This window comes from Oncorhynchus nerka, linkage group LG4 (assembly GCF_034236695.1).
Source record: "Oncorhynchus nerka isolate Pitt River linkage group LG4, Oner_Uvic_2.0, whole genome shotgun sequence".
NCBI classification, from domain to species: domain Eukaryota; kingdom Metazoa; phylum Chordata; class Actinopteri; order Salmoniformes; family Salmonidae; genus Oncorhynchus; species Oncorhynchus nerka.
The window spans coordinates 15,390,601-15,403,304 of record NC_088399.1 but is presented as its reverse complement, the minus strand read 5'-3'; the positions used below and the strand labels follow the sequence as shown (position 1 = coordinate 15,403,304).

The 12,704-nt window shown below is 41.7% G+C and overlaps 1 protein-coding gene across 1 annotated transcript in view; it reads left to right on the top strand.

Moving 5' to 3' along the window:
• crata (carnitine O-acetyltransferase a) overlaps positions 1-12,704 on the top strand; it is a 29,118-nt gene that overhangs the window by 4,618 nt on the left and 11,796 nt on the right. The window contains exons 2-8 of the mRNA XM_029647487.2: positions 2,137-2,424; positions 2,808-2,926; positions 6,808-6,861; positions 10,723-10,888; positions 11,243-11,417; positions 12,101-12,279; positions 12,580-12,680. Coding sequence (XP_029503347.2) covers positions 2,137-2,424; positions 2,808-2,926; positions 6,808-6,861; positions 10,723-10,888; positions 11,243-11,417; positions 12,101-12,279; positions 12,580-12,680 — 1,082 coding nt within the window. The remainder of the gene's footprint in view (positions 1-2,136; positions 2,425-2,807; positions 2,927-6,807; positions 6,862-10,722; positions 10,889-11,242; positions 11,418-12,100; positions 12,280-12,579; positions 12,681-12,704) is intronic.

Below are 12,704 nucleotides of genomic sequence, written 5' to 3'. Positions count from 1 at the left end.
CACCAGCTTTCATATGTTCTCATGTTCTGAGCAAGGAACTTAAACGTTAGCTTTCTTACATGGCACATATTGCACTTTTACTTCTTGTAACACCCTGACCATAGTTTGCTTTGTATGTTTCTATGTTTTGTTTGGTCAGGGTGTGATCTGAGTGGGCATTCTATGTTACATGTCTAGTTTGTCTATTTCTATGTTTGGCCTGATATGGTTCTCAATCAGAGGCAGGTGTTAGTCATTTTCTCTGATTGGGAACCATATTTAGGTAGCCTGTTTGGTGTTGGGTTTTGTGGGTGATTGTTCCTGTCTCTGTGTTTGCACCAGATAGGGCTGTTTTGGTTTTTCACATTTCTTGTTTTGGTAGTCTATTCATGTATAGTTTCTTTATTAAAGAACCATGAATAATAACCACGCTGCGTTTTGGTCCGCCTCTCCTTCGACTCAAGAAAACCGTTACACTTCTCCAACACTTTGTTTTTGCATTATTTAAACCAAATTGAACATGTTTCATTATTTGAGGATAAATTGATTTTATTGATGTATTATATTAAGTTGAAATAAGTGTTCCTTCAATATTGTTGTGATTGTCATTATTATAAATACATTTTTTTAAATGGCCGATTTAATCGGTATCGGCCTTTTGGGGTCCTCCAATAATCGGTATTGGTATCTGCGTTGAAAAATCATAATCGGTCGAACTCTAGTACACACAACTCTCTGTAGCGCCTTACGGTTAGATGCCGAGCAGTTGCCATACCAGGCGGTGATGCAACTGGTCAGGATGCTCTTGATGGTGCAGCTGTAGAACTTTTTGAGGATCTGGGGATCCATGCCATATCTTTTCAGTCTCCTGAGGTGGAATAGGTGTTGTTGTGCCCTCTTCACAACTCTTTTGGTGTGGTTGGACCATGATAGTTTGTTGGTGATGTGGACACTAAGGAACTTAACTCTCTACCTGCTCTACAGAATGTACTGGGCTGTGAAGGCGCACTGGAGACCTGGTGCGTCTAGCTGGCATCAATTGTATTGGAGAAGTAAAAGTGCAATATGTGCCATAAACTTTTGTTATTGACCAAATACTTATTTTCCACCATAATTTGCAAATAAATTCATTAAAAATCCTACAATGTGATTTTCTGGATTTTTTTCCCTAATTTTGTCTGTCATAGTTGAAGTGTACCTATGATGAAAATTACAGGCGCCTCTCATCTTTTTAAGTGGGAGAACTTGCACAATTGGTGGCTGACTAAATACTTTTTTGCCCCACTGTATGTAAACCACTGGATTTGTGATACAGTCTGTAAAAAATGTTTGGGAAAATGACTTGTGTCATGCACAAAGTAGATGTCCTAACCGACTTGCCAAAACTATAGTTCGTTAACAAGAAATTTGTGGACTGGTTGAAAAACGAGTTTTAATGACTCCAACCTAAAGTGTATGTAAACTTCCGACTTCAACTGTATGTCATATGAAGAATGTTCACCCCACCCAGTATTGTAATCGACTTACCAGAAAGCGAATAGTCCCTGGCTCAGACAGAGTAGTAGTGTGAGCTCAATAGCATCTCATTAGTGTGCAAGATCTAGAGGATTAGCTGTACATGTGATAGTAGAACGCACTGTGCATGCAGAGGGCTGCAATTCCATTGAATTGGGGATAGTTTACCAAAATATGCCACAAGACCTAGACTTGCCTTATCCCACAAAAAAGGTTCACTGTTATAAGCTAACGTTTTTTGATGAAAAATTCTTCCCAGGATACCAACTTTGCAACCCTAGTCATAATCCCATCTTTCTGTAACAGGTCACATATGACATTTAATACCTAGCTAAAAGTCATACAAAGTAGTACAGGCTGAACCAATAACAGAGAATTTTCATGTCTGCATGGCAATTTTATTTGGCTAATTCAATACAATATTTAACTAACTACATTGCAACTGTTTTTATATTGATCCTCAGGCTCTGACCAGTGTTTTCATTGGTTTGTTGGGAAGTGTATTAGCCAATGGCTATTGCCTATGACAACCAATACAATATAACTAACAGAATACATTACAGCTACAGAATACAATATAATTGATCCTCAGGCTCTGAGGCTCTGACCAGTATTTCCCCTACCTTACTCTCTATTTCCCAGGCTAAGGACCTATGGTACAAGGTGAAACCTTGTGGCCGCCTGGTTAGGCCTGTGGCGCCCACGCGCATCCCCGGGCGCTACCTGAGCCACCAGGAGGGCCTCCCCAAGCTCCCAGTGCCCTCCCTCCAGCAGACGTGCGAGCGCTACCTGGCCACCCTGGAGCCCATCGTGGATGAGGAGGAGTTGAGCCACACCAAGGAGCTGTTGGCAGAGTTCCAGAAGGCTGGGGGGGTTGGGGAGAGGCTGCAGAAGGGCCTGGAGAGAAGGGCCCGCAAGACTGAGAACTGGGTGAGTTGGCTGAAATCAAACCCTAACCCTGTATTAAAATACAGTGATATGATAGTTTGGCCATATCGCCCAGCCCTACTCAAAGGCAAGGCTAGCAATTTGGTGTTGTTGTACAAGTGGCCTATGGTTATAGCCACCTGCTATTGTTAAAATAAAATCAAATGCCACTTTTATCTATGATTTAGAAACCTGTACCATGGATTAATTCCACAAAACAGAACAGAGATACATTGTTATTAAACGAGAACATTCTTTAGACAAGACCAGATTACAATAACGTGTCAAGGGCAAAGTTGAGAATGGTTCACTCTTATTTTGTATTTTTTTGTAATGCATCTCTTCATTTGGCCATTCTTTTTCTCTCTCTCTTTGTCTCTCCCCAGCTGTCAGACTGGTGGCTGACTACAGCCTATCTGGACTACCGGATGCCCGTAGTGGTCCACTCTAGTCCCGGGGTGGTCTTACCCCGCCTGGATTTCAGCGACCGCCAGGGACAGATGAGGTGAGATGAACCAAGTCCTCCCCACATAGACACCAGTAGGAACAAACATAACACTCAGCTTTGTACAAATTCCTCACCACTACCGCTACATCGCTACCATCTTTACCATTAGAAACACCTTTGTTACAAAATCCTTGTATGTACTGTATCTAGTCAAATGGCTACTCAGACTATTCACATTGCCCCACCCTCTCCACACCACTGCTACTCTCTGTTGTCATCTATGCATAGTCACTTTAATTAACTCTACCTACATGTACATACTATCTCAACTAACCGGTGCCCCTTTCACATTGACTCTGCACCAGCCCCCACTGTATGTATTGTTATTTTTTACTGCTCCTCTTTAATTACTTGTTACTTTTATCTCTTATTATTATCCATATTTTTTGAAACTGCACTGTCGGTTAGGGGCTCGTAAGTAAACATTTCACTGTAAGGTCTACACCTGCAGCTATACTTTAGGTAACTATGGGTGCGTTTGTAAATTCACTCTGGAGTGTCAGAGTGCCCTCTGGGTATTCGTAAATTCAGAGCGTTGTCAGATTGTCCGTTTGTAAATTCAGAGCGTTTTGCTCTCAGAGCATTCAGAGCGCACACTGGATGCTCTGGTTGAGGAGTAGGGTTGATCCGAGCGTTCTGGCCTCACAACGGCAGTCAAGCACCCAAGCTAACTGGCTAATGTTGGCAGGCTTGCAAGCTACTGCCAGACACAAATGAGAGAGCTGGTTAGGCTATTTTCTTGTTATCTAGAGCGTTGGTGATTATTTGTGCTGCTGGCAACAATTTAAAGACGCTTTTTTTGCCAACGTTTAATGACACCGGGCATATTCAACGGGTGTTGAGCTTCTGTAAATTCATCAGTTATTCTGCGCTCTGGCACACTCAGACCAGAGTGATCTGAAATCGGAGTAGGTAGCCAGAGTGAATTAACGAACGCACCCATACTGTCATGTAAATACAGTCCTCTCTTGCACTGCTGTCGTGTATTAGTGTTAGCAGTCATAGCTAGTCATTACTCCTGTGTTACAACCTTCACACTTTCTCCAACACCATTTCTACTCACATATCACTCAGTGTGTATTTTCATGTAACAGACATGTCACCATGACACAAAACTGGGGCCCTGTGTCATTCACCTGCTAATGTGAACTCAAGCTACCATTCACCTTTCCAGTACAATATTGCCAATTGGGTGACATTTCACTATGGGGTCAGTTGAGATTCACAAGACCTTTGTACACACTACCCTTCAGACTGCACCCCCCCGCTCTCTCTCTGAAAATATATATAAATAAAAGTGCAGTAGCGGATCACTGAAGTAAGCACTGCAGCACATGGGCCCCTGTTGACATAGGTTACATCTATAAATGATTTAGATGGCCTATTGACATGGCAGAGAAATGGCTTGTTGTCTGAGCTAAGACCATGTTGTTTTCACCTCATTGATCACGCAAATAATCCCCTGGGGGGTTTTATCAAATGTATTAGGCCGGACAAAGTTGAATCACTGTTTAACGGATGCCCTGCCTTACTTTTATCCACACCCCTGTTATTTTTGGGCAATATATGCAGGGCTTTGCTTATAATGCACTGTCCGCTCTCCCTTGAGGCTTTCCCAAGTTGATGCACAAGAGACTAAACAGCCTCAGATGTTCAAGCCTTGGATTGGACAGTGAAACGCTCACACCGTAATGACTGAAGCCAGTGCAAATTCCTACTATTTATGTGTCCAGGTTAAATGTGGGACGTCCCTCATTATAAACAAACAGTCGGTTAAATTCATGGTTATTGCATCATTTTCAGATCTATTAGAAACGATTAATAGACAAAACAACAATGTAATTTAACCAGAGATCAGGACATAATAACTCATTATTATACATTTATTTTAATTTGATTACTATTATTTGTCATTTACTCTTGAATTAGAAAAAAATGTTAAATGATCTTCTCTTACTCTATACATCACATTAAATAATGAAATTGGATTGCACTTTGTTTTCTCTCAGGAATAAAGAAACTGTCACAAGTTATACTTCCCATTGTGTTTAATTGTTCATGGTTATAACAACATTGTAACATCTGCATTTTTTAAAACACAAATAGTGTAAGTTTTCACATGGAATAATATAACTCTTGAAGCTCACATTAATCCTAGAGCCTCTGCACAAGAGCCTAGGACAATGTGGTAACGTACTGTTTTTCCTTATTCACTTCATGTATTTTTATTTCACTCGCCTCACTTCTCTGGGGGGAAAATCCGTTAAACAGTGAATCAATTTTGTCGAGCCTAACTCTTATGTAATTTCTACTAGTTTATACTTTTTTTCTGTTATTATATCTCACTGCAATTATGTTGTGCACTGTTCAGAATATCACACTTGCAATATTTTTTTATGATTTAGTCCAGGCATCTCTCGCCAATTTAATTGTTGGCTCCCAGCAATAACCCCAATGAATGCCTTGTTTTACTCATCTGAATTTGCCGCTCAGTTCATAGAACCGTGGTTACCTGAGTAACCTTTATCTGTGGCTGGGACTAACAGAGCAGTAAAAGTATTTTCTGGCGCATCTTTAAATCATTTAAACTACGAATTCGGCTCTAGATTTACAATGGTTGGAGCGAATACCTTTCTTGAAAGGCAGGATTCTTAGGAACACGTACGCGTCTTCTGTGTTGTGCATATGATGAAAGCTGTGAGTGATGAATCTGCATAGAATAACTGAGGGAAATGAATTGATTCTCCACAAACGATCATTCACAAAGATTGTTTGATGATCATCCCTGATGTTTTCCTGAACTTTTCTATACCTTTCTTACTTCAGCTTTTATCTTATTTTATTAAGATAAAAGCAATAAGGTCCGGTTCAAAAGATCCATCAAACTATTTTTGCGCATTTTTCTTTCTTATGCCCCAAGTGTCCTAGAATAGTGTTTGAGAATTAAAATAACAAGCAATTAAGTATCCATAACATTTTTAGAAGCATATTTTGTACCCATTCACTCAAATGCATTGACCAAGCATCAACTGCACCGCATCTGCGGCAGGGTAGCCTAGTGGTTAGAGCGTTGGACTAGTAACCGAAAGGTTGCAAGTTCGAATCCCCGAGCTGACAAGGTACAAATCTGTCGTTCTGCCCCTGAACAGGCAGTTAACCCACTGTTCCTAGGCTGTCATTGAAAACAAGAATTTGTTCTTAACTGACTTGCCTAGTAAAATAAAGGTTAAAAAAATAAAAAATAAAAATCTGACTGTAAGGCGCTACAGAGGGTAGTGCGAACGGCCCAGTACATCACTGGTGCCAAGCTTCCTACCATCCAGGACCTATATTATAGGTGGTGTCAGAGGAAAGCCCATAAAATTGTCAGAGACTCCAGTCACCCAAATTATAGACTATTTTCTCTGCTACCACATGGCAAGCGGTACCAGAGCGCCAAGTCTAGGACCAAAAGGCTCTTCAACAGCTTCTACCCCAAGCCATTAGACTGCTGAACAATTCATAAAAATCGCCACTGGACAATTTACATTGCCCCCCCTACACTGCTGCTACTCGATGTTTATTTGTTACCTATGCATAGTCACTTCGCCCCACCTACATTTACAGATTACCTCAACTAGCCTGTACCCCTGCACACTAACTCGGTACCGGTGCCCCCTGTATATAGCCTCGTTATTCTTATTGTGTTACTTTTTCTTATTACTTTTTATTTTAGCCTACTTGGTAAATACTTTCTTTTTGAACTGCACTGTTGGTTAAGGGCTTGTAAGTAAGCATTTCAAGGTAAAGTCTACACATGTTATATTCGGAGCATATGACAAATAAAGTTTGATTTGAAGTTGTTAATAACATCATCCTGCTCAAATCTCTCCACCCAGGTTTGCTGCCAAGCTGATCGCTGGCGTTTTGGACTTCAAGACAATGATTGACAAGTGAGTGCCAGTGCTCCTTGTCTTAACGACACAATTTAATCAGAGGGCAAAATCCAATACAAGGGCCATGTTAAATTGACTCAGATTGTACCAGGATCTGATTTCCTGCCCCTAATCCTGCTAACCCTGATTATATTTAGCCAAACTGGCTAACCAGGAACTATTTCATTTATACATACATACAGTACCAGTCAAAAGTTTGGAAAACTTTATTTTTACTATTTTCTACATTGTAGAATAATAGTGAAGACATCAAACTATGAAATAACATATGGAATCATGTAGTAACCAAAAAAGTGTTAAACAAATCAAAATATATTTTATTTGAGATTCTTCAAAGTAGCGACCCTTTGCCTTGATGACAGCTTTGCACACTCTTGGCATTCTCTCAACCAGCTTCACCTGGAATGCTTTTCCAACCATCTTGAAGGAGTTCCAACTTATACTGTGCACTTATTGGCTGCTTTTCCTTCACTCTGCGGTCCAACTCATCCCAAACCATCTCAATTGGGTTGAGGTCGGTTGATTGTGGAGGCCAGCACTCCATCACTCTCCTTCTTTGTCAAATAATCCTTACACAATCTGGAGGTGTGTTGGGCCATTGTCCTGTTGAAAAACAAGTGATAGTCCCACTGAGCGCAAACCATGCTTCACGGTGGGAACCACACATGCAGAGATCATCCATTCACCTACTCTGCGTCTCACAAAGACACTGCGTTGGAACCAAAAATAAAAATTCTGACTCACCATATCAAAATACAGATTTCCACTGGTCTAATGTACATGAGAGCTAGTTTGCGCTTGATGGTTTCTGCGACTGCACTTGAAGGAATTTTCAAAGTTCTTGACATTTTCCAGATTGACTGACCTTCATGTCTTAAAGTAATGATGGACTGTCATTTCTCTTTGCTTAATTGAGCTGTTCTAATATGGACTTGGTCTTTTACCAAATAGGGCTATTTTCTGTATACCACCCCTACCTTGTCACAACACAAGTGATTGGCTCGAACGCATTAAGAAGGAAAGAAATTACACAAATGTACTTTTTAACAAGACACACCTGTTAATTGAAGTGTATTCCAGGTGACTACCTCATGAAGCTGGTTGAGAGAATGTGCAAGAGTGCAAAGCTGTCATCAAGGCAAAGGGTGGCTACTTTGAAGAATCTCTCAAATATAAAATATATTTTGATTTAACACTTTTTTTTTGGTTACTACATGATTCCATATGTTATTTCATAGTTTTGATGTCCACACTGTTATTCTACAATGTAAAAAAAAAAAAAAAACATCCCTGGAATGTGTAGGTGTGTCCAAACTTTTGACTGGTACTGTATATACAGTGCCTTCGGAAAGTATTCAGAACCTTCGAATTTTCCGCATTTTGTTACGTAACAGCCTTATTCTAAAATGTATTTAAATGTTTACATAAGTATAACATTTACATAGGTATTCAGGCCCTGAAAGCACCTTTTGTCAGCAACTCCAGCATTGTGTCATCTTGGGTATGAGACTACAAGCTTGGCACACCTGTATTTGGGGACTTTCTCACATTCTTCTCTCCAGATCCTCTCAAGCTCTGTTAGGTTGGATGAGGAGTGTCGCTGCACAGCTGTTTTCAGGTCTCCAGAGATGTTCGATCGGGTTTAAGTCCGGGCTCTGGCTGGGCCTCTCAAGCACATTCAGAAACTTGTCCCAAAGCCACTCCTGCATTGTCTTGGCTGTATGCTTAGGGTCGTGGTCCTGTTGGAAGGTGAACCTTCGCCCCAGTCTGAGGTCCTGAGCGCTCTGGAGCAGGTTTTAATCAAGGATCTCTCTGTACTTTGCTCCATTCATCTTTCCCTTGATCCTGACTAGTCTCCCAGTCCCTGCCGCTGAAAAACATCTCCACAGCATGATGCTGCCACCACCATGCTTCACCGTAGGGATGGTGCCAGGTTTCCTCTAGATGTGACGCTTGACATTCATGCCAAAAAGTTAAATCTTGATTTCATCAGACCAGAGAATCTTGTTTCTCATGGCCTGAGAGTCTTTTGTGCATTTTGTCAAACTCCATGCGGGAGTGGCTTCTGTCTGGCCACTCTAGCATAAAGGCCTGATTGGTGGAGTGCTGCAGAGATGGTTGTACCATCTCCCATCTCCACAGAAGAACTCTAGAGCTCTGTCAGAGTGGCCATCGGGTTCTTGGTCACCTCCCTGACCAAGGCCCTTCTCCCCTGATTGCTCAGTTTGGCTGGGCAGCCAGCTCTAGGAAGAGTCTTGGTGGTTCCAAACTTCTTCCATTTTAAGAATGATGGAGGGCATTGTGTTTTTCGGGACCTTCAATGCTGCAGAAATGTTTTGGTACCCTTTCCCAGATCTGTGCCTCGACACAATCCTGTCATTGAACTCTACGGACAATTCTTTAGACCTCATGGCTTGGTTTTTGTTGTGACATGCACTGTCACCTGTGGGACTTTTTCTAGACAGTTGTGTGTGCCCTTCCAAATAATGTCCAATCAATTGAATTTACCACAGGTGGACTCCAGTCAAGATGTAGAAACATCTCAAGGATGATCAATGGAACCAGGATGCACCTGAGCTCAAATTCGAGTCTCATAGCAAAGGTTCTGAATACTTATGTAAATAAGGTATTTCTGTTTTCTATTATAACACATTTGGTAAAATTTCAAAAAAGCTTTTTTCGCTTTGTCATTATGGAGTATTGTGTGTAAATTGCTGAGGATTTTCTTTTTTTAAATCTATTTTAGAATAAGCCTGTAACATAACATTTTGAAAAAGTAAAGGGTTTGAATACTTTCCGAAGGCACGGTATATAAGGTATGACCGCAATCTAAGCTTTGGTTTTATTTAGCTGGTCACTGTTTCAAACGCTTACTTAACATTTGTGGCTCAATTAAGTTACTTATATATGATTTGGACATGGATTACAAAAATGGTATAAAAAAAATATATACCATTAACTTGCATTGAAGTTCTGCCACAAATGCTAAGAAGTTAGTGTTTGAAAGTTAGCATTGATAGTGCCTATACGCTGACAATACAAAACATTATGAACACCTGCTCTTTCCATGACATACACTGCCCAGGTGAAAGCTATGATCCCTTATTGATGTCACTTGTAAAATCCACTTCAATCAGTGTAGATGAAGGGGAGGAGACAAGTTAAAGATTTTTTTTTTAAAGCCTTGAGACAATGGAGACATGGATTGTGTGTATGCGTGCCATTCAGGGGGTGAATGAGCAAGACAAAAGATTGAACTGCTTCTGAACGGGGTATGGTAGTAGATGCCAGGCTCACCAGTTAGTGTCGAGCTGCAATGCTTCTGGGTTTTTCACATAGTTTCCTGTGTGTATAAATTCTGGTCCACCACCCAAAGGACATCCAGCCAACTTGACATAACTGGGGGAAGCATTGGAGTCAACATGGGCCTGCATCCCCGTGGAACGCTTTTGACCCCTTGTAGAGTCCATGACTCAACGAATATTTCTATGCTTCCTTTTTTAAATCTTTTACTTTGGGTTTTGTACACCAGCTGAAAATACAATAACAAAAATATATTTCACAGCGGTTTAGATGGTACAATGACTCTCTGTACCATACTTGCTTGTTTTGTCACATAAACTGAAATTAGGTGAACTATTCAAATTTTAGCAACCGGGAAATGGCGGAGCTGCATAGTTCATCTTAAGTTTATTGCCACAAGTTGACATCAGTTGTCGTTACTGCTGTCATAATTATGGGATCATCATGTAAGCCTTATGACTGAATGTTCAAGAAAATGTCTCTTAATAGTTGAAGAACTTCAATGAGTCCGTAAATGTATGTTTGACCATCCACCTCTCATTGCTCGGTCCACAGTGAGACGTTACCAGTGGAGTACCTGGGTGGGAAGCAGTTGTGTATGAACCAGTATTATCAGGTCCTGTCCTCATGTCGTGTCCCCGGCCTGAAGAGGGACTCTGTGGTCAACCATACCCATCGCTCCAGGCCTCCCACTCACATCACTGTGGTGCACAACTTCCAGGTAAACCAAGAAAGACCTATGGAACTTAGTGTAGTCCAAAGGTGTTTATTTCACACTTTGTCAATGTGTAATTACAAAGAAAATAATTAATCTGCACACTCTTAACTCCGATGCAGTTGATTGTTTAGACATCACAGCTACTGTACACCTTGCCAAATCAGGGTGGTAGTCGTTATTATACGCTACAGGAAACATGCATCTGAAAACTGAGCTTTTTTTTATTGCACAAGGCCAAGTAGTCTCACCCCGTTTCAGACCGTTTGGCTCATGACCCAGGTTGAGCATTTTCTTCTGTCTACAAGTTGATTGTGAAAACATACTTTGTCTCTCTCTCTCCTGTCTCTCCTCCATCAGTTCTTTGTCCTGGACGTGTACAACAGTGATGGCACCCCGCTGACGGTGGACCAGTTGTACATGCAACTGGAGAAGGTTTGGAGCTCGTCCCTGCAGACCAACAAGGAGCCCATCGGCATCCTCACCTCTAACCAACGCAACAGCTGGGGCAAGGCCTACAACAACCTCATCAAGGGTGAGAAAACAAGTATATGAGGTGGTGCAAAGGCAGGTGTTAGGTTCTGACAAAGTGAGTAAAAACTAATGGACAACTAAGGAAAGCTCAAACCAAGTTTATTCACCCAATGGGTCAGACAGCTGAACAGACAAAGACATATTTACACAAGCACTGGTATTTAAACCTTTCTACTACGCTGAGTCTCCTCCTTACACATCTGGACAGCCAATACACCTCTGTTGCTAGACAGGACTTTAGTGATATCTGTTCTTCCTCACTTCATCTGACCTAACCTCGTCCCAAATTCCTCAATCCTCCCCAACTCACGGCTTTCCTGTTGACTTGTACCAGACTGTGGCCCGTTCCCCTTTCAATGGGATATCTGATGTCTAGCATGAACATGTTCTGACAGAATGTAAACATTCTACATTCCCCTCTCTCCCTCAGTGACAAGAATAAGGATATTTAATTTTTTCAAGTTTAGAAGTCAGAACCCATCACAGGGAAAGGGGCTGTGTCTCAATATAGTGGTTTCCTCTCTTTGAATCTATTCACTTCAACTGTGCTGATGTGGAAGAACTGGGCCAGAGGTGAGCAGTGGTTTAGAACTGGAGTCAAATTAGATTAGAACTGTGTTTACAAGTGGGATTGGGTAAGTGTGAATAACAAATAGATTGGTGTTCGTCCTTTTCTCCACTTAGATAAGACGAACAAAGACTCTGTGCGGGCCATCCAGAAGAGCATCTTCACAGTGTGTCTGGATGCTCCCATGCCCTGCGTCTCAGACGAGCTGTATCACAGCCGAGCCGCTGTCCAGATGCTCCACGGTGGGGGCAGTCGCTGGAACAGTGGCAACCGCTGGTTCGACAAGACTTTGCAGGTGACGCTACACACACACACACACACACCGATGCTCTACGGAGGGGGCAGTCGCTGGAACAGCAGCCACACACGTACACTCACTCACACAGAATACACACATACACAAACACACTGTATGTATCTTCCCCTTCTTAAAGTAGAAAATAGTACAAATAAAGAAAAACCCTGGAATGAGTAGGTGTGTCCAAACTTTTGACTGGTACTGCATTTTCTTTTTTAAACACTGAACTTATTCGAATGAAGTCCCTGAGTCTGTGTTGTCAAGTGTTCGTCACTTTCCCGTGTCCCTTGTTTCCAGTTTATCATTGGAGAGGACGGGTCATGTGGTCTGATGTATGAGCACGCCCCTGCTGAAGGCCCGCCTATCGTGTCCTTGATTGACCACGTCGTCGAGTACACGTAAGTGCACCACTGTTGGGTCAT